The following is an 18,956-nucleotide window of genomic DNA, read 5'->3' as shown; positions in this document are numbered from 1 at the left end:
TGGTAAAAAAGCTGCATTATTTCATTTCGTCTCGATTTTCTTGTAAAATAGACCACCACATCTCTTGGCAAATTTTTTTGACGAGCAATCCAAGAATTCACCCTAAAAACACGCTCTAATTCCAAATAAATTTCCTGTCCACAAGCCAGGGCATCCATGAGTGCGTCTGAAATTACTTGTCTTAAGTTCTCCTTTGGATCCTCAGCCAACTCCCGGATCCGAATTGCAAACTCCATGTCACGAAATTGAGCAATCAACACATCAGCCTTAACATTTTCCAGACTCTCCTCTACAAGTTCAAGTCTATGATCACTTACTTCTGCTCTCTGTTCGTTCTCCTCCACCCTTTCTGCCACCGCATCCACATATTCAGCCAGACCTTGAAAAGCGGTTGTCACATTCATACAAAAGCCCTAATGTTTCTGCGATAAATCTTGTTGTTGTTGTATTTTGCATTTTAGCATCCATCTCTTGAAACATCTCAGTCATTTGTTTGATAGTTACAGACATCAAATCCTGCAACTCTCTACCAGAGGGCGGTGGAGGTGAAGAAGATGGCGGGGGTGGCGGATGAGAGATTTTAGAAGTTGGTTGGGGTGGCTGTGACATCGGAGATGTAGTTGATTTTAAAGTTGAAGGCACGGTTTTTCTCGAAGCCATGTTAGCAGTAAATTTCCAGTTGTAAAAAGGTCTTTTAAACAGTTCAGCCAAAACAGATAATAAGCGTATTAAAAGTAACAAAAGTTCCAGACCGGAAATCACTTTCACTTCTTGCTGAAAAGTATCAATCCATCGCCATTTTAAATTCACTTTCACTCAATCCACCTCAAGTATAGGGAGGAACTTATTAACCAAGTTAGAGCAAAGTCCAAGATAAAAAGCAAACTTCCAGGGTCGGTTCGTCTGCTTACAAGAAACTCACAGTTCAATTTAAGTTGCAGCAGTGACGGCGGCTTCTAACTTCGCCGAAGCGAAGGCGTCCTGGATCGCGGAGTAAACCTCGGGGTTCCGGAGGGTGTGTGCTGTGGTTTATTCTGATTCAAAAGATCATTGTATTTTTCTCTTTGTGTTTGTACCAAAGAAAGTTGGCTATTATTTTTCTCTATAGCTTTTTCACTTTTTGTCTGCACCACCCAATTTTGCTTTTTCCCTACTCCTTTCCTTTTTTTCCTTTTATTTTTTCTTGCTTTGTTGTATTTTATATTTTTTGAAATTCAATAAAGTTTTATTAACATTGATCAAGTATTTCAAAAAGTAAGCAAATCATGTGTGTGCAGAAATATGAATCAGATCTCCATGTATTTATTCTCTGCCTAGTTTTTGTAAGGCAGGCACATAAAACACCTAAAATAATGAAATTTATGGAATGGATTGTGACTGTAATCAATGATGGCTAGTAAGATACTGATGCAACATATGCTTGTCAGTTTTACAAACGTTTCAGTGACAACAGCAACCAAAAGATTGGGATGGTTGAATGTTTCCATATTGAGATAAGAATAGATGGAGATTTTCTCTTTTTCAGTAGGGGAATAGCACCCTTTCCATATTCTTTCATGCTTATTTGTGATTCATTTGCCTACTTATTTTAAATTTATATTTAAAAAAATCAGAGTGGTTTAATATTTATTATTTATTATATATTAACTTATAAGCTCTAACAAAATTAGCTGATTATTGCTTTCTTGATAACATAAGAATATGCAATAGACTCTGAAAAAGTTTCTTTTTTTCTATAGCAAGTCACCTCCTACATTTTACAAACCTTCTTCTGAAGCACATTTTCGTTGTGGATTACTTTCCCACTTCTTTCAGGACCATGGAGAGTACCAGGGAAAGACAAGCTTTGGCAGTCTGAATGGATTCTAAAATTGCTAATTCACTTTATTTGCACATGTGTATGTATTAAAAATGTTTGGGTTTTCTTTCTTTCTTTTTTTACAGACAGCCCTGGACTCTTGAGCCATGTCCCTGTTGAAATTAAAATTCTTGATGTTAATGACAACCCTCCAGAGCTTGCCAGAGACTACGATGTCATTGTCTGTGAGAATGCAAAGCCCAGCCAGGTCAGTTGCTAATTACAGAAGACTTAATTCTTTGATGCATTTATGCATTTATTTTAATATTTAATATTCTAGCATATTAAGCATTTCATATTAAAATCTCAATAATGCTATAATATTGAACAAAATACTTGAGTAGAATATAATCTAAAGGAAGCTTGCTCCATATTCATTGTTTGATTCCCTGGTTGTTGTTTTTTTCCAATTTTATGCCTGAGAACTGTTCTGCAAATGTCTCAAGTGGGGGAAGGGGAAATGTAGGTCTCCTTGTGACAGTTTAAAAGTTTTGACAACATTCATAGTGAATGATAATGCATTTACTTAAATGAATAGATATTTATATTAAAGTAATCTTCAGATACAGGGACATAGGCAGAGGTTCCCCATCCACCCCCATCCTGCCAAACTCAAGCACAGAGACCTAAGGTTTCCTTTCCCAGCTTGAACAATGTCGTACCCACAATTTGTCTTCACTTTTTATGGGATAAAATGAATTGCATACAGTAGCTGTCAGATTTTTGCTCATGCTGCACTTCTGGCCCAACTTATAATTGGGGAAATAACATAATCCCCAGTGTTACTGTTTTTCTGATTTAATCATTTTGCCTTGGCAATGCATAAATAGGCATGTGGAAATCATGTCAACTGCTGTTGCAGTGAATTAGCAACACCATCCAGAGACTGACATTGTGGGTGAAAAGACCTCATTTATGACTCTTCTCTAGAAATGTGGATTTTCATCTGTTCAGAGTATATCTCATTGGTGTCATTGTTCCAGTAGTTTTTCTGACTCTACTGGAAAATGGAATTTTCTACTCTGAGAACATTCTATAATTCCATCAAGATTCTTTTGGCTTCTTTTCAAACTCTATCATTTCATATCTGACGTAGTAGTTGATGAATGAGGCTAGAACCTAGGATACTGCAAGTTCTAAAATCTTTTAAAACCATGGGCCAGTTGCAGTCTCTCAGCTCAATTCATCTTCCTGGGCTGTTGTGAAGAAAATAGGAGGAGGATACAGAACTGGGTATGGTTGTTGCTTTGAGTTGTATATGAAAAAAAGGACAGGCTAAAAATCTAAGAGCAAAAAAGGAGGAAGAAGAGGAAGAATGGGCAAGTTACTTCTGAAAAATACTACTAAGAAAATTGTGGGAGGAGGACAATTACCAGGATTCAAAACTAACTTGAAGGCACAAATGTATTTCAAATAAATGCCCCATTTTTTCATGTACTGGATCTTAATTTTATGGGACACATTTTGTTTAAAAAGAGGGAATAGTGATGATGGTTATTCCACATTTTAAGAGAAGATAAAAATGACATTGCAATCTCAAGCAAGCAAAAAAAAAAGTATTAAATAAGATTTATACAACTTATTGGGAGTGGTTTCAAATACTTAAACACTATCAATAATGAATCCATCAAGTTGCCTCACAAAGTGGTGCATTTTCCTTTGCTGGAGGAATAGATGAATAGAGACTGGATAATTTTCTGCTCAGAATATTTTAAGAGCTTTCCCTGAGCACATAACACATTAAAGATAACCTCTACAATCCCTAATAGGTTTATGATTCTATTGACCTCAACCATGCCCATGTAAAGTCATATATAAAATATTTTCCTGTTCAGTTATTAATGTAAATAGAAATAGCACATAGACTTACATACTTTTCCTCAGTGTTCTACAGCCCTCTCTAAGCACTTTACAATGTCAGCATATTGGCCCCAACAATCTGGGTCCTCAGAAGGAGGGAAGGCTAAGTCAACCTTGAGCTGGTCAGGATTGAACTCCTGGCTGTGGGCAGAATCAGCCTGCAATACTGCATTCTAACCACTGTGCCACCAGGGTGCTTCACTGTTCAGAAAATATTTGGATTAATAAATCTGAGTGCTGAGGTTGTATTTAGTTCATTTCATGATATTGCTTAAATTGCTGTCCTCTCCAAATTAGTCTAACAGACTAATAAATGACACCAGCCAAGTAGAGTATAAAATAATATACTTGGCACCAGCTCAAATGAATACTATGTTAACAAGCTGAGCTTACATGATCTTACTGAGTTCTGTCAAAATTAAAATCCAGTTCAAAATTAATTACACCCACTATCCTATGTTCTTTCCAGGTTATTCAGACAATCAGTGCCACTGACAGAGATGACATTACAGAAGGGCGAAGCTTCCATTTTGCTCTGGATGACAATTTTTCTTTGAATCCCAACTTTACATTAAAGGACAATGAAGGTAAATCAAAAACATAACTGACTGGACAGGGCTCTATGTCTATCTTCAGTGTCTCATTGAACAGAATCACTTTTGTCAATGTGCGAAAACCATAGTCATTCAAGATAATGGTATTTTATAACAAAAGGTGCCATAGACTTATTTTTTTTTATTGGCAAGCAAACTATATCCAGTAATCATCTGGGGAAAAATAATCTTGCAGTATTTTCTACTCTAAATATATATTGTTGTATTTCTCATTTATACTGTATACAGTTTAAAATATTTTACAGTGACTTGCTGGAACTATGAAGCTTTAATTTCTTAGTTAAAGACGTCCACTATCACAAAAAATATAAGTGATTTTATTCTCTCCCTAAAAATCAGAATTAGGGGGAAAGGGAAAATATTGCTTCTTATCATGTTATACCAGTAGTAAAAGAACATAAAATTGTAAAATACTACCAGAGTTCATTTTTAGCTAAAATATCCATTCGGTAAAATGGGCACGATAGTGCCATGTTTTATATTAATCTAAGAAACTAAATGACTATTTGTTGGTGGATGCACTTTAATAGAATATCATAGTAGAAACTAGATCATTTCCCATCAAGCTTTAGAAAAGCAATTCTTAAATTGTAAGAATTTCATAAATGGGATATGTCATATTTGGTCCTTATATTTGTCAATTGGTATTATATTTCTGATTTATTCAGTAACATATCTTTTCTTGTTGGATAAACTTCTATAAGATTTTCATGACTTTGTACAAATCAATAAGTCAGGTAGCACCTAACAACCTTGGCTGAACTTAGAAACTAAGCAAGAACAGTTTTTGTTAGAAATTGAATGGGGAACCACTTGAAACTTCCAGGAATATTGGCCGGATTGTATTTTTTTTAAAGAAAATTGGAAGTTTAAAAGCATCCCAGAAAAGGGTAGAATAATACTGCTAGGTAATTGCATAAATGCAGTTTCCACCAGTTGGCTTTAGCTCAGCCCAGAAGTAATATTTAGTCATCTTTGGTTGTTCTCAAAAAGTTAAGTAAGCTTGGATCTTATTATTAGATGGAGAGGCAACAACCAAGAATTTCAAGATTATACTGAGAAATTAAAATAACCAAAGAAACCAAAGCCATCATGGAGAAGATAATGCAACCCATTTCCATTTTTGGGTGTGAAAATTCCATGAGCATTAAGAATCAAATGCAACGATAAGACTTTAACTTTTGAAACAAAGAATGTTACTACATTCTTGGTGGGTAGCCTAGCAGGTGATTTTTGCATTAAATGCAGAGATTGTGATTATATTTTGCTACAGTTTTGTTTGTGTGTTTGCTTTGTTTCTTCGAATCCATGTTTTTGCCATAGTTTTAGACTCTTTGGGATGAGAGCCAATTAGCCTTAAAAATGTTTCTGACACGTTGAAAAGCTGAGATGTGAAATGGGAAATTTAAAATTTCCCCTTCAGATGAATGTACTGCAGGAAACAATTGAAAAGAACAGAGATAGAGAGAAGTGGAAATAATTCTGGGAGTTAGCTTCTTTTCCTTTATTAGGAATTCACTGCTGTGGCCCTTGCTATTTAATGCTGACCCCTTTGTTCTTCAGTAATGCAATCTCCTTGGCCTTGAAGAGGCCTCTCAGTAACTATAAAATATATTAGATTTCCAGGGCAGACACAAATGTCCACTCTCAAAGGGGGCAATTGGATCTTGGAAGATGCCTTCCAGACTCCATGGAAACCTCAAAGACCATGATTTTCTAGCATCAGTTTCCAAAGCCAGAGAGCAATTTGGGAGGCATTTCATGTGCATTGCAGAAAATTGGAATCTGCAGCCCTCAAATACTTTTTAGCATGTAGAAAAATGTGACCTAGATTTAGACCTGGTTCCAGTGGGAGCAGAAGTGAAGAAGTCTGAAACATGTTCCTCTTTCCTCCCTTTTATCCTGTAGACGTGACCCAACTCTACCTCTAATTTCAGAACATCTCTCTATTCGTTTTTGTTTTTAAATTTGGAAAAGAAAAGAGATTAAAAAAATACAGAGAAATGACAAAATACAAATATTGCATGGAAGAGTTTGTAGAATAATGTAAGGTTTTTTTTAAAAAAAAAATTGTGTAGAAACTGTTCCATTATAAGAAACATGACACTTTTGTCTTTACAGAGCAGTTTGGATTAAAACAAATGCAAAGATGCTTTCTTGGCAGTTTAACATTTTTTAGGATTTTCAAAACTCTTATATCTAATATAAGTAAAATCAAATTTTAGATCAACTGATCAGATATGTTTGAATATTAGTAGCTCGGGTTGGTAGTTGGGCTATTGGTTTGATCTCTGAGCTTGGTGATTTGGCCCACAAACCAGCCTCAACTCTCAGATGGACCCTGTCAAAACCTAAGGAGCAGACAGAAACAAACCACAGATCAGGCGTCATGTACTGAATCCAGTGCAGCAACTGTGAAAAGAACTATGGGGGCCAAACAGGAAGAAAGACTGCATGAACACTTCCTGGCTATCAAAAGACATGACCCACTATCCCTCATGTCTGTCCACAAAGACTCAGAAGGACACAAGTTTGATCTAACCACAATTGTAACCCAAGCGAAATCAAGGAGAGAAAGAGAATTCCTTGAAGCCTAGTTCTCCATCAATAAGTCAATAAACAGACATATTGACATTGACTCAATCTGCCAACCACTGAGAATGAAAAAACTACTTCAACCGCAACCCTGAAGGCAGCATTTAAAATGCCACACAGCAACAAAAATCACAACTCCCTATAAGAAACCAGACCATGTCTCAACAACAACAGCCAGGCAGCCAAACAACTCGAAACCAGACCATAACTCAGAGGCAACCAAATTTACAAACACCATTTGCATCACACAGACAATATTCAACACCAAAGACTATGGCCCAGCAACAACCACCAGCCAATCAAACAGCCCAAAACCAGATCATGACTCAGAAACATCCAGACAAATAACACCCATATCAATTTACATCACACAAAAAAGGTATTTAAAGGCCAGTGCTCTGACAGATGAGCACAATTCAAAGCATACTGAAGATGTCCCCAATCTGAATGGAGAATGAAACGTTTGCAGCCAAATCGCCAAGCTTGGAGATCAAACCAAAAGCCCAATTTGCAGCTCATTTTGTAGGTATATAAGATACCTATCACTACCAGCACCATCCCAAAAGTTGTAGAAAATGAAATATTCCACTGGTATTTGTGGGTACCAGTAATTTACTTTTCCCAAAATGTCTTTTTGAACAACTGTCTTTTTATAGCTCTCTGAAAGGATAGTAAGGAAGGCATGGTCTAGATAGCCAGGATTTAGTTCTTCCAATGTTGGGGGAGGGGAGCATCACTGAGAAGTCTTATGACTGGGTTCACTGAAGGTAGCATTCCCTCAGTAGCAGCACCCTCAACAAGCCTTTTTCTCCCAATTCTTACTGTGCAGACAGATTCAGTTTGTAGAAAATTGTTACAGAATAAGAGAATGTGGAAGCAAATTCTTCTCCACCCAAGGCGATAGTTCTGTGAACTCCCACTACTCCCTTAATTTTGCCCAACTCATTCAACAGTTAAAAATCTTTTGGGTAACTATTTGTAGAGAGATGGAGATGCCTTCAGAAACCATTACTGAAACTAGAAGACAGAAACCTTCATTTAGCCATGAAAAGAGAGATAGGAAGGAGTTGGACCCATCTAACCCAGTAGAGTATAAGAATGAGGGAAGGTAAAGCACAAACAAATTTGCAAAATTCTGCTCCTATAGCTTATTTCAATAAAGTACTGTTATTATCTTCTTATGCAATTGGTTTCTTGATCTGGTTTTGAAGTTTGTTTTTAACTTTTTATGTTTTAGCTTTTATCTAACTGTTTGCCACCCAGTGTTACCTTATGGTAAGATGGGTGGCCAATAAATTTTATAAATAAATAAAATATTTATACCAGAAAAATAGAAAATAATAACCACAGCCCCTAGTATGGTAGTCTCCTCCTCAGTTTCTTGTTCTATAGTAGCGGCTCAGAGTCAAGTGAATATGCCTTTTTTATATTGTAAAGCTGAAATAATATTTCATTACAGGTGTACATTAAATGACTTGACTTTAGATTGTGGTATCTATAGTAACAAGTGCTTGAATACATTCCCGTAGGACTACATTTTTACATATATATTGACAGTGTATAATCATCTGTACATTCCTAAAGAGTGTTAGGAAGAGAATGTTGGTAGAATCTGAGTGTGAAAAATATATTTTGCTGATGTGCTAAATGCTTCAGGTTTGATTATCTGAAATGCCTTATTTCAAACTGTTTCAAGTTGGAAAAGGCTATTTCGTATTCCAGCCAGGCTTTTTCAGATACTTTGAAAAGTTTTAAGCTCAAAATAATATCCAAAGTAATCAAAAACATCCATTCCAAACTGAAATAACTGTTTTAAACTTGATGACAGACATTTTAAAATGATGCATAACCATTCCTGTTGGGTAAAGCATAGGGAGTGATTACCAAAATAAAGACAGATATAGATGATAGATTATAAATAAATATGAACATTTGGGAGAAAATATATCAGCAGAAGGAGAAGAGAATCAGGTGAATAAACAAGGGATTTTCTAGAATTCCAGTAAGTGATTAAAAACAACCAAATATACTCTATCATTTACAAGCATTTAAAATCACCATTAAACTTTATGTGGAATATCTATATCAAGAGCAACATACAACACAGTATGAATCATAAAATGAAATAATGAATTGTGTTTAATTCTTCTTTTTAAAAATAAGAAGAAACTATTAACATACAAAAGAAAAAAGGGGGAAAAGAATAAAAAACAATAAAAAATAAAAGCATTAAGAAATTAATTGCTTACAAATTATACTCTTCCAGCCTATTCTGACTAATTCTAACTAATTAATTGAAATCAATATAATAATATGTGTATTTATATTATAACTACTGTAATAAGTAAGCATTAGGAATTGTTTCTGATTTCTTGTTACATAGCAAGCAAAGGTAGCCGCTTAGAGTATTTCTAAGGGAAAAGAAAAACAACCAGATTGATAGATTTATCTTAGTAATATTGACAACTAATCAATAGAATTTGAGTAATTATCCAGTAATTATCTCATATCTGTTAGATACTTTGTAACTATAATTGGGTGAAACACTGCATCAGAATAACAGAATTGGAAGGGACCTTGGAGATCTTCTAGGAAGGAAGGAAGGAAGGAAGGAAGGAAGGAAGGAAGGAAGGAAGGAAGGAAGGAAGGAAGGAAGGTTGTCTAATTCAATATACTTCTGATGTCAACATCCCCCTACAGAAGCAAGGTACCATAGTACCTTATTGGAAAAAAAACAATGTTTTCACATGTACAAAAAAAAAAAATCACTACAACTTCCCACTTTAAAGTATGTTCCCCTCCATTAGACTAATAATAATGTCACACTGTTGCACTGATAGTCATATAACTAATGATGAACTGTATGGTGCAAGAGTAATCATGGATATTAAGCATATATTTTTTGAGTATTTGAAAGTACTGTTGCAACTATTCTAAAATAAATCTTAATGTAAAGTAAAATTCTTTCACTCAAACATACTGATTTTTCTCATATTTGACTCTCCTATGAGACAATGGTTTTAATTTTTATTATTAGAGACACAAAAACTATCTAGATGCAAATCAATACATTTTCTTTGCATGGCAGATACTAGACTTTTTCACTTCTGACAGTCTGTTGGGGTACTCTGGTATGTCAGCTACAGTGAGAAACATTTTTAGTTTCTTGTGAATACATTTTTTTATTCCCTTAATTCTGTCAGTGGGAATCCAGGTGGTAGAGGGTTTTTTTTTTTTAAAAAAAAAATTATGACAGTTGTATTTAATTTCACCTGTTATTGAGGATTGCTATAACTGAAAAAAAATGAAATTATAGAGTGTTCAGTTGTTTGCAAGATTTTGACATGTGCATAGTGATGTTATTTGCAAAAGTCTTCCTTCATTCTCTTCCCACTGAAAATATTACCCAAAGCTTGTTTTAAATGTTAAGTCTTTCAGGATTCCTGCACTTAACACATTTTTATATTTGCGAACTTTATTTTTAGTATTATGATTTAAATTGCTTTTCACAAAGCACCCTTCTATCTTTGTGGTTTTCATTCCTTTCTTTCCGCCAGCTTGGAGTTTTCCCTTTGAAATATAATTTTCTCTCTCTGCTTTTATGTCTTTTTTTCATTTGCATCTGTACTCACATTTCAGTTCTCTTTTAGCCCTCTTCTCTTTGTGGGTAACCTTTTGAGCTTTTTTTATTATTTCTATGCTTCTCATGTCGTTTTTTTTTTTTTTGCATGTGTGTATGCATGTGAATTTGAAGCTCCTTCCATTCATCAAATAAGCCTCTCCTTTATTTTTTTAGTGTACAGTTTGGTGGTGAAAGGCACTTTAGTCAAACACATAAGATTGTACATTGTTTGTTATGAAGTTGATCGTGTTCTTCTGATCAATTTTAGAAAGAAAGCTTTGATGTCTTAACTTAAGCAAAGTCCTGTTGATAAAAGCAGATGGAATCACACAGTCTGCTTCCATTCTCAGATCACAATTTTCTTTTCAGAGTCCCTTGGTAAAATACATAGTGAAAATTACAACTCTTTGTATTGCATTTTTAAAATAATTTTACACATCATACATTAGAATCAAATAGAATCCTAATAAGGTCAGAAGATCCCAGGTGAATCAAACCAAAGGCCAAGCTATCTAACATACCGGTACATTATTGTCATAAGAGCTAACCAAATATTGGAAGAAATTCATAAACATGTCATAAAGGCAGTTGCATACTCCTGTTGCTCCCCTGAGTGTGATCTGGAGAAGCATCCACCTTGGAAACATGTAGGAGAAGGAATGGCAGAAACTGAGGGGCAGAGTTAAAAGAGGGATCAGCCTAAAATCCGTATGTAACCACAAACAGACTAAGTCCTGCCCCCCCTTGAATTCTGTTGAACCTTATCTAACTCCAAGCAGGTGCTAACTATTAGTTGAGAAAATTCCTATGCATAGGCATTTTGCAATAAATCAATTCTACCCTAAGCTACAATAATATGATAAACCAGTTCTACCCTGAGCTACAAATATTCTGTTCTGTTGGTACCAATAAATCTGTTTAATTGGCTCTTCAGAATGGACCTGTTCTTTTTTTGTACCTGACAAAGCATAATTGTTTTTCTTCTTCCTGATGTGAATAATGGAGAGAGAAGCAAGTGGGAACACAAGTGAGCCATTGTGGGTATTAGCTACTGATAACCACAACTTGTTTAATCACCTCTCACAATCTCCATCATATCCTACTGTAGGCAAAGACTCAATTTAACCAGGGGCCATATGGTTACATTTTGCTTCTCCTGAAATTTCCATCATTCATTGTCACTGGATCAACTTCAGGTTCTAGGAATAAGCAAGAGGAAGAAAAGAATTATTTTGTCCTTCTTATGGAGAATTTATAAAGCTGTGTGGTTCCTATACAACTTTCCTATTTATTTATTTATTTTTCTAAATGAAGTATTCATAAGAAAATCTAGCTGAAGATTTTTGTTCCTTTAGTATGCCTTCTCTCCAGACTCCCAATATTTGTACAGTTCTTATTATTCACTCTCGAAAGGATTATTATCAAGTTTGAAGAGCTGCAGAAAAGGGCAATCAAAATGATCAGGGGACTGGAGCTATTTTTTGTGCAATAGACAATTGTATTGGGGATTTTCTTCTATTTTATTTTGTTCTCTTTTATTATTTTGCTGAGGGAATGAGTAAGGAGAGACAGAACAAAGGATTTATTCTATATAATGAAGTGGTGTAAAGAAAATAAGGCAAATGAGTGGGGTTTTTTTGGTTTGTTGTTTGTTTTGTTTTGTTGTGAAGTTGTGAAAGTCCTCAAATAGACTTTCCTTTTTGCAAAGCTGCTACATGCTGGATCATATGTTGAAAAAAAAAAGATACTATTCTATGCCTGACAAAGATATCAATTCATTTAAATGTTTAAATGCTTCTTAATTAATCTATATCTAAAGTTCCTGGTTTTCTATATAAAGATATTTTAAGCAGTTGTGTACAGCAGCAGAGTCATGTGTATCACATAATTAGAAGAACTTATCAAACTCTTCAAACAGATGTGCCTCTATTTTAAAAAAAACAAAATGTAAACTCTGTCTATGTATAGATTTACCCAATAAATGCTGCGGGCCATAAAATCTGACTTCTAAAATTTAGGTTTTTTTCTGTGTAAGTTTTTATTTATACCTGAATTCCCCTCAGTAGTAATAATATGCATTAGTATCTTTTAAAATGTTTCAAATTTATGTATTTATAAAAATCTTGATTTTAATTAAATGCTATATTTTAGGCTTTTTTCTTAGTTACTTAAAGTTAATTTAGAATGATAATTGGATTAAATTATTTTAAATAATATAACAAAGAAGCTATGTATTCCCATGCAATTTTCCCAAGTCTTTGCTTTCTATTCATTTTTAGTTTTATTCTTCTAAAAAATAACGATGAGCAATGTATTTCACAGTATTTTAGAAATCAGATTGCATGCAACATCATACTGTGATTTTATACTTCTAATAAATGTGTTTAAAATGCAGCCCTTTCACTGGAAAATTGTTTAATACTGCATCTATAAACTAATGGAGAATGATCTGTCCATTCATCAAAGTGTATATTTAATCAGTTGTTGACTTCGTCAGGACAAGAAAGTGACAGAGAGATAGCCGTTTGAATGTCAGAGGACATGCTGAGTGCCTATAAATACAAAAAATAAAAAAATAAATAAAAATTCGGAGAAAAGCTAAAGAGCTAGCTATGTTGATTTTCTTTCTCTCAAAAGAGGATTTTATCTAGCTCCAATTTTCCATGAATGAAACAGCTGTTTTCAAGGTAGGTAAAATTATTGAGAATTGATGCTTAATATACCGTAGCCTCCTCCAGCATCATGGTTTGTGCTAAGAATAAACGCTTAAGTAAAACTTTATTTCATATAATCGTAGGATTGGAAGAGATGTCCATGTGTGTGGGGGTTGGTATGTGCATTAGAAGACATCATATGTAAATGAGTAATATGTATGTATTATATGGTATATATTGTGTCCGGTTACTTACAAAAGGCTCTTTTTTTAATTTATTATTTCAATTGACACCATTGCGAATGACAATGGTGACAAGTGTTCCCTATAGTCATATGACCAGGTTTGGGTGCTTGGCAATCAGCATGTATTTATGATGGTTACAGTGACCTGGGGTCACGTGATTGTCATTTACAACCTTCTCGGAGGGTGGTGGTGTCCTGACAAGCAAAGCCAATGGAGGAAGCTGGATTTGATCCAGAGCCATGTGATTCAATTTAACAACTGTGAGGGGAAAAAAGTTCACAAAATCAGGCGCAACACACTTAACAGCCACATCATTTTGCAATGGAAGTTCCATCACCAATTCTGGTTGTAGTACAATTCTGTACTACCTCTGTACATACAGTAGTGGTATATAAGAGCAAATAAAATGAAGATTGCTGGATTCCATTTATGATCCCATTAATCCTCAGGGAAACACAAATGCAGAGGAAATAGAGCTGTCCAGCACAGGTGCTACTCCCAGATTTTTGTAGGAAGATAGGGGTGGAAGAAACCCGTGTATGTACAGGCTATAAATTAATGACTTAAATGTTAACCACTCATGTATAGGTAATGCATTTAGAAACAAGAAACACACTCTCTTAATATGACTGTCATATCTGAAACCATTGTGAGTGGTGACTATTAAGTTACCAAGATAAAATTCGGTAGTAAGGAAAAATTTGGGGGGAAATACGCTTTTAAATTGGTTACCGAAAGAAATGGAATCAATTTGTTATCAGGAATCTACATAAGAGATTCCCTCCATTCCCAAATGTTACAAACTTCCAAGCAGTCTGAGTACCAATCCAGTTAGCATTGTAGCTACTTGGATTTGGGAAGCCCAGTATTCTTAAATGCTTAATTTAAATTTAAATTGTTTAGATTAAATTATTTAGATTCTTAAACCAAATGAGGCAAGATACAAGTAGATAATTTGAGTTTACAATCTTTGATCCTTACAAGCTTACCTATTAAAGCTATATATTTTATGGAACATCTGACCATTTTGTGACTAATTTTAGAGGTTAATAGGGTGGAATCACAGGTAAACATCATCATCATTATCAAAGCATATAGAGCAGCATCATAAGTAAACAAGTCTCTCTCTCTCATACACACACACACACACACACACACACAAAACACAAACACACACACACAAAGAACCAGAGTAAAAAAGCACTCTATTGAGTTATTATAAACAGTGGAAAGAGCACATTAATATTTTTTTTAAATGTTACTTTAGATTTATTCTTATTTGGCAGCTCAGTCTTAAATATGAAAGAAGGTACTATTGTGCTGATGAAACAATTATATTCACAACCCATTTCTTGGCTAACACAATACATTTTGTCCTACGTCAAGACTGGGGCTTCCCATATTTGCAATCTGAAGTTGTGTGGCATTCGTTGGGAATAGGAAAAAGGAGGAAGAAAGTTGTTTTTCTGAAAAAGATGTTTCTGAATCTTTTTAAAACATTTATTTGTTTTAGGTTAATTTATTCCAATAAACTCATAGATTACCATTAAACCAGAATGACACCAAAGGGAAAATTATCGAAAGGTTATTGAAATGTTTAGGCAAAATTGTGATAAGACATAGAAAATAATTAAGACATGTTGTGAAATAAGCAGCATATTATATTGATGGATTGACCATGTGCCATTAAGTCAGTATTGATTCTTAGCACCCATATAGATTTTTCCCATGAAGCAAGTTATGTAGAAAATGTTTAACCATAAGAAGCAAATCAGTTACAATTAATAAACTGAGCATATTAGTTAATCAAAACATAATCAGAAGAATTCCTATTTGCCACTTCAGTGAAGCCATTCTGGATCCTTCTGATTTTCAGCTCAAGTTGTTTAAAGAAGTTAAAAAAAATTCCTAAGACCACAAAGGGAAAAAAAAAGGGAAAATTAATAAGGAATGTAAACAGAAAAAAAATATATCTTAGAAGGAGGTCAAAGAAAGGTGCAAAAAGTAAAAGAAGATCCAGATGGAGAAAAAAAATCAGAGCACTGTTCCCTGTCAGACAACCGGAGGAATCTATTCTTACATTCTGAAGTACCTCACATAACCTAATGCTTTCTTTGCAAATCTGTATGCATGTGTTTGCTTATTTATTCTTATCAAATGTATCCAAAATGTTTCTTCTAATTAAAATGAACCTCTTATTAATCACTGGACCCAAATCATGTTTGCCCTATACTTCCCTCTTTGTGTCCTGCTAAAGAAAGGATGTTAATTGTCAAGTATAACTGGATTAGAACAGGTCAAAGATATTGGTTTGTTTATGTCTTGAATTATTTTTAATTTCAGGAATTTTTTTAGGTACTGAATTATCTTCAACAAAATAATTAGTTTCCACCATCTTATCCAGTGCTAAAGGTGTATCATATAAGTCTTATTTCAGTGTTTTGGGGTTAGGACACTTCCCTTCATTTCACTCTCAACACCTTTTTCTCTTCAGTCCCGTGGATCTGAATTAAGAAAATGCACATTCATGTTAGATCTCAAAGAAACAATCAGTTTTCAGTGAGCCTTGCCTTTTTTCACAGCATCCCAGGATCCATAAAATGACCCAAAACACATCAGGAGGCTTTCATATCCAGGCAATTCCAGAGTTTATGATAGTGTGTATCTAAGGGTTACCAGGATATTCAAAAGAAGTTGAAAATGAAAAACATAATGAAAGATAATATGTATCCTAAGTATGTTTGCATCATCTTTGTTAATACTACTTTGATTTCATCCTTGCTCCTACAGATAATACAGCCAGCATCTTGACCCGAAGGAGAAAATTTAGTCGGACTATCCAGGATGTATATTACCTTCCTATTGTCATCTCTGATGCAGGGGTCCCACCTCTCAGCAGTAGTGCCACTCTTGTCATTCGGGTATGCGCATGTGAAAGAGATGGCCGTGTGCGGACCTGCCATGCAGAAGCTTTCCTCTCGTCTGCAGGATTGAGTACAGGAGCGTTAATTGCTATCCTGCTGTGTGTTGTCATTCTCCTGGGTAAGTCCTCAATTAGTGTACTTTCTGGAACCTTCAGATAATCCCAATAGCAGTGTGAGTTGCAGTACTAAACCAGGAGCTGCAAGAGCCAGTGTGATGCAGTGGTTAAGGTCCTGGACTAGGAGTAGGGAGACCCAGGGTCTAATCCTAAATCTTCGGCCAGTCACTCCATCTCAACTCTTTTCAGCATCAGACTCTGCGATAAGTCAAATGATCATCAAAATCCTTTCTTAATAGGTTCAGTATAACACCTAGGTGAACGTGCTGCAGAAATGAAGAAAATTTGCAACCATGTGAGGCGAACACTAAGAAAAATAACAACTGAACTAGGAACTGTTTCTGATAAGCAGTAGTTAGAAATTCAGGGTTCTGGCTTAAAAATGAATAATTCCAAGCTTGAACTAAATTGATAGGACAGGGAAATCTTTAAAGCAAATGGCTGAGCTTCTGGCATCCAGCGGAATTAATTTTGCAGAGGTCAGTAAGTAATTAGCATTATCGATCTACCAGGTAAGATTTCAGGAAACCACCAACTCGGGTTGCAAGCTAATAACACTCAGGGAAAAAGAAAAAGAGATGAAGAGAGTCTTTTTGAAATGGATCCCCTGCCAGAAGAAAGAAAGGGAGAATAAGAAAGCCATTTGCTAATTATCTCTCTGTGGGATGAACTGATAACAGTCAAAGGCTCATCAAGAGGAGCAAGGGACAGATGAAGCAAGAAGATCATTTCATTAGTTAAATGTCCTTGGAAATGCTTTTTCTCAGAACACTTTATGAGTTTATGTACTTAGATTCTTTGAATAGTATCCCTTAGCTAATATTCTCAATTGGTTGAATTTCACACTATCTGTCCATTCATCCATTCAACCAAATTCATATATATATATTGACTATATATCCCTTTTCTTAATTGCATGCAATTACATCAACAAATCTAAAGTTCATCCTCACCCTGCTACCCTGCAGAGCGGGCTTCCAGACCCCAGAATTTTAGCTACCGTATTGGCTATTATTCTTGAGAGTTATTATTCCAGCATCTCTAGAATGGTTGAGCAGGGCTGCTTCATTAAAATGAAGAAATTATTTCTCAGATAGCTCCAATATATTACTAACATTATTTCTCTTCTCTGCAGATGTCTTCAATTCTAGTACTGTGTTTGGAGACTTAAAAATAAGTACTGTGTTTGGAGACTTAAAAATAAGTCCCCTGTGGTACTGAAATCCTTTTCTCCTACTGTGCCCAATATGGGTGCTAACATGGGAGTTTGGGATCTATAGCCCCTATAAAGTCAAATGCACCATTTCTCAATCTTAGCCACATTAAGATATGCTGACTTGCTGGCTGGGGAATTCTGGGAGTTGAAGTCCACACATCTTTTTTATTATTAGTTTTATTCATTTGTAACATAAAATTTGAAAATACAAAAGTAAATAGTAAGGGGCAACAGTAAAGAAAGGGAAAACAAAACAAGTGTGAAGAAAGGGAGGGGAAGAAACAAAAGGCATTGACTTCTGACTCTGTTGCAGTAAAACCAGATTTTAAAATCAAATCTCAATTTTTTTGCATTTCTATAGTAGTATGCACTAGCCATTTCTGTATCGGCAAATCAGTTTAATCAGTAAAACCCAAATCATGACATCATTTTTTCCCACCTCAAGCACAAAGTCCAGAAATGGTTTCCAAGTAGAAACAAAAGTACTTGTGTTCTTTTCTTTCATCAGCACAGTCAATTTGGCCATCTCTGCTAATTCCATCAGCTTTTGTAACCATTTGGTACAATGGTAGAATTGAGGCATCCTTCCACTTTTATGCATAGAGCAATCTTGCTGCTGTCACCATATATAAAATCAGAGTTCCACATTTTTTTTCCAGTTCTCTTTCCATTAGACCCAGAAGGAAAGTTTCTGGTTTAATCTTTATGTTCACTTTAAGAATTTTCTGCATTAATGTATGAATCCTACTCCAATATTTATTTGCCTTATCACATGTCCACCATAAATGATAAAAAGTCCACACATCTTAAAGTGGCTAAGAGTGAGAAGCATTGGTCTAAGGGGCCCGCCATACTTGCTTTCCAGTTTTGGGTTTTGAGGATACTCTTGACTAATAATAATCTTAGTAATCTTTTACTCAATGTTTAAGGTTATAAAGGTGCAGATTTTCCATAATGTGAATAGTTATCAAGCTATTAATTCAAAACTCACACATTATTAGAGTGATTAGAGGCAAATACTGTGGATATACCAATACCACATAAATATCAATGTATATACCAGGGCTTTTTTTCAGCCGGAACGCGGCGGAACCGCGTTCCGGCACCTTTTTCCGGGCCGGCCGCACCGGAAATAGCCCCTCCCACACCGGAAATAGCCCCTCCCAAATTTTACTTGCATTCCTGTTCTCTAAAGGGGCGGTCCTAGGGTTTGATGAGGGCGTGGCCAGGTTTGAGTTCCGCCACCTTTTCT

At 35.2% G+C, this 18,956-nt stretch overlaps 1 protein-coding gene across 1 annotated transcript in view; it reads left to right on the top strand.

Moving 5' to 3' along the window:
- Window positions 1-18,956, top strand: part of LOC107282944 (cadherin-18) — a 64,628-nt gene that overhangs the window by 44,338 nt on the left and 1,334 nt on the right. The window contains exons 5-7 of the mRNA XM_015810781.1: window positions 1,945-2,066; window positions 4,188-4,305; window positions 16,239-16,490. Coding sequence (XP_015666267.1) covers window positions 1,945-2,066; window positions 4,188-4,305; window positions 16,239-16,490 — 492 coding nt within the window. The remainder of the gene's footprint in view (window positions 1-1,944; window positions 2,067-4,187; window positions 4,306-16,238; window positions 16,491-18,956) is intronic.

This window comes from Protobothrops mucrosquamatus, unplaced genomic scaffold, assembly GCF_001527695.2.
Source record: "Protobothrops mucrosquamatus isolate PMUCROS unplaced genomic scaffold, P.Mucros_1.0 scaffold20, whole genome shotgun sequence".
In the NCBI taxonomy this organism is placed as follows: Eukaryota; Metazoa; Chordata; class Lepidosauria; order Squamata; family Viperidae; genus Protobothrops; species Protobothrops mucrosquamatus.
Note: the sequence above shows the minus strand (reverse complement) of the source record. Positions and strands in the feature narration are given on the sequence as shown.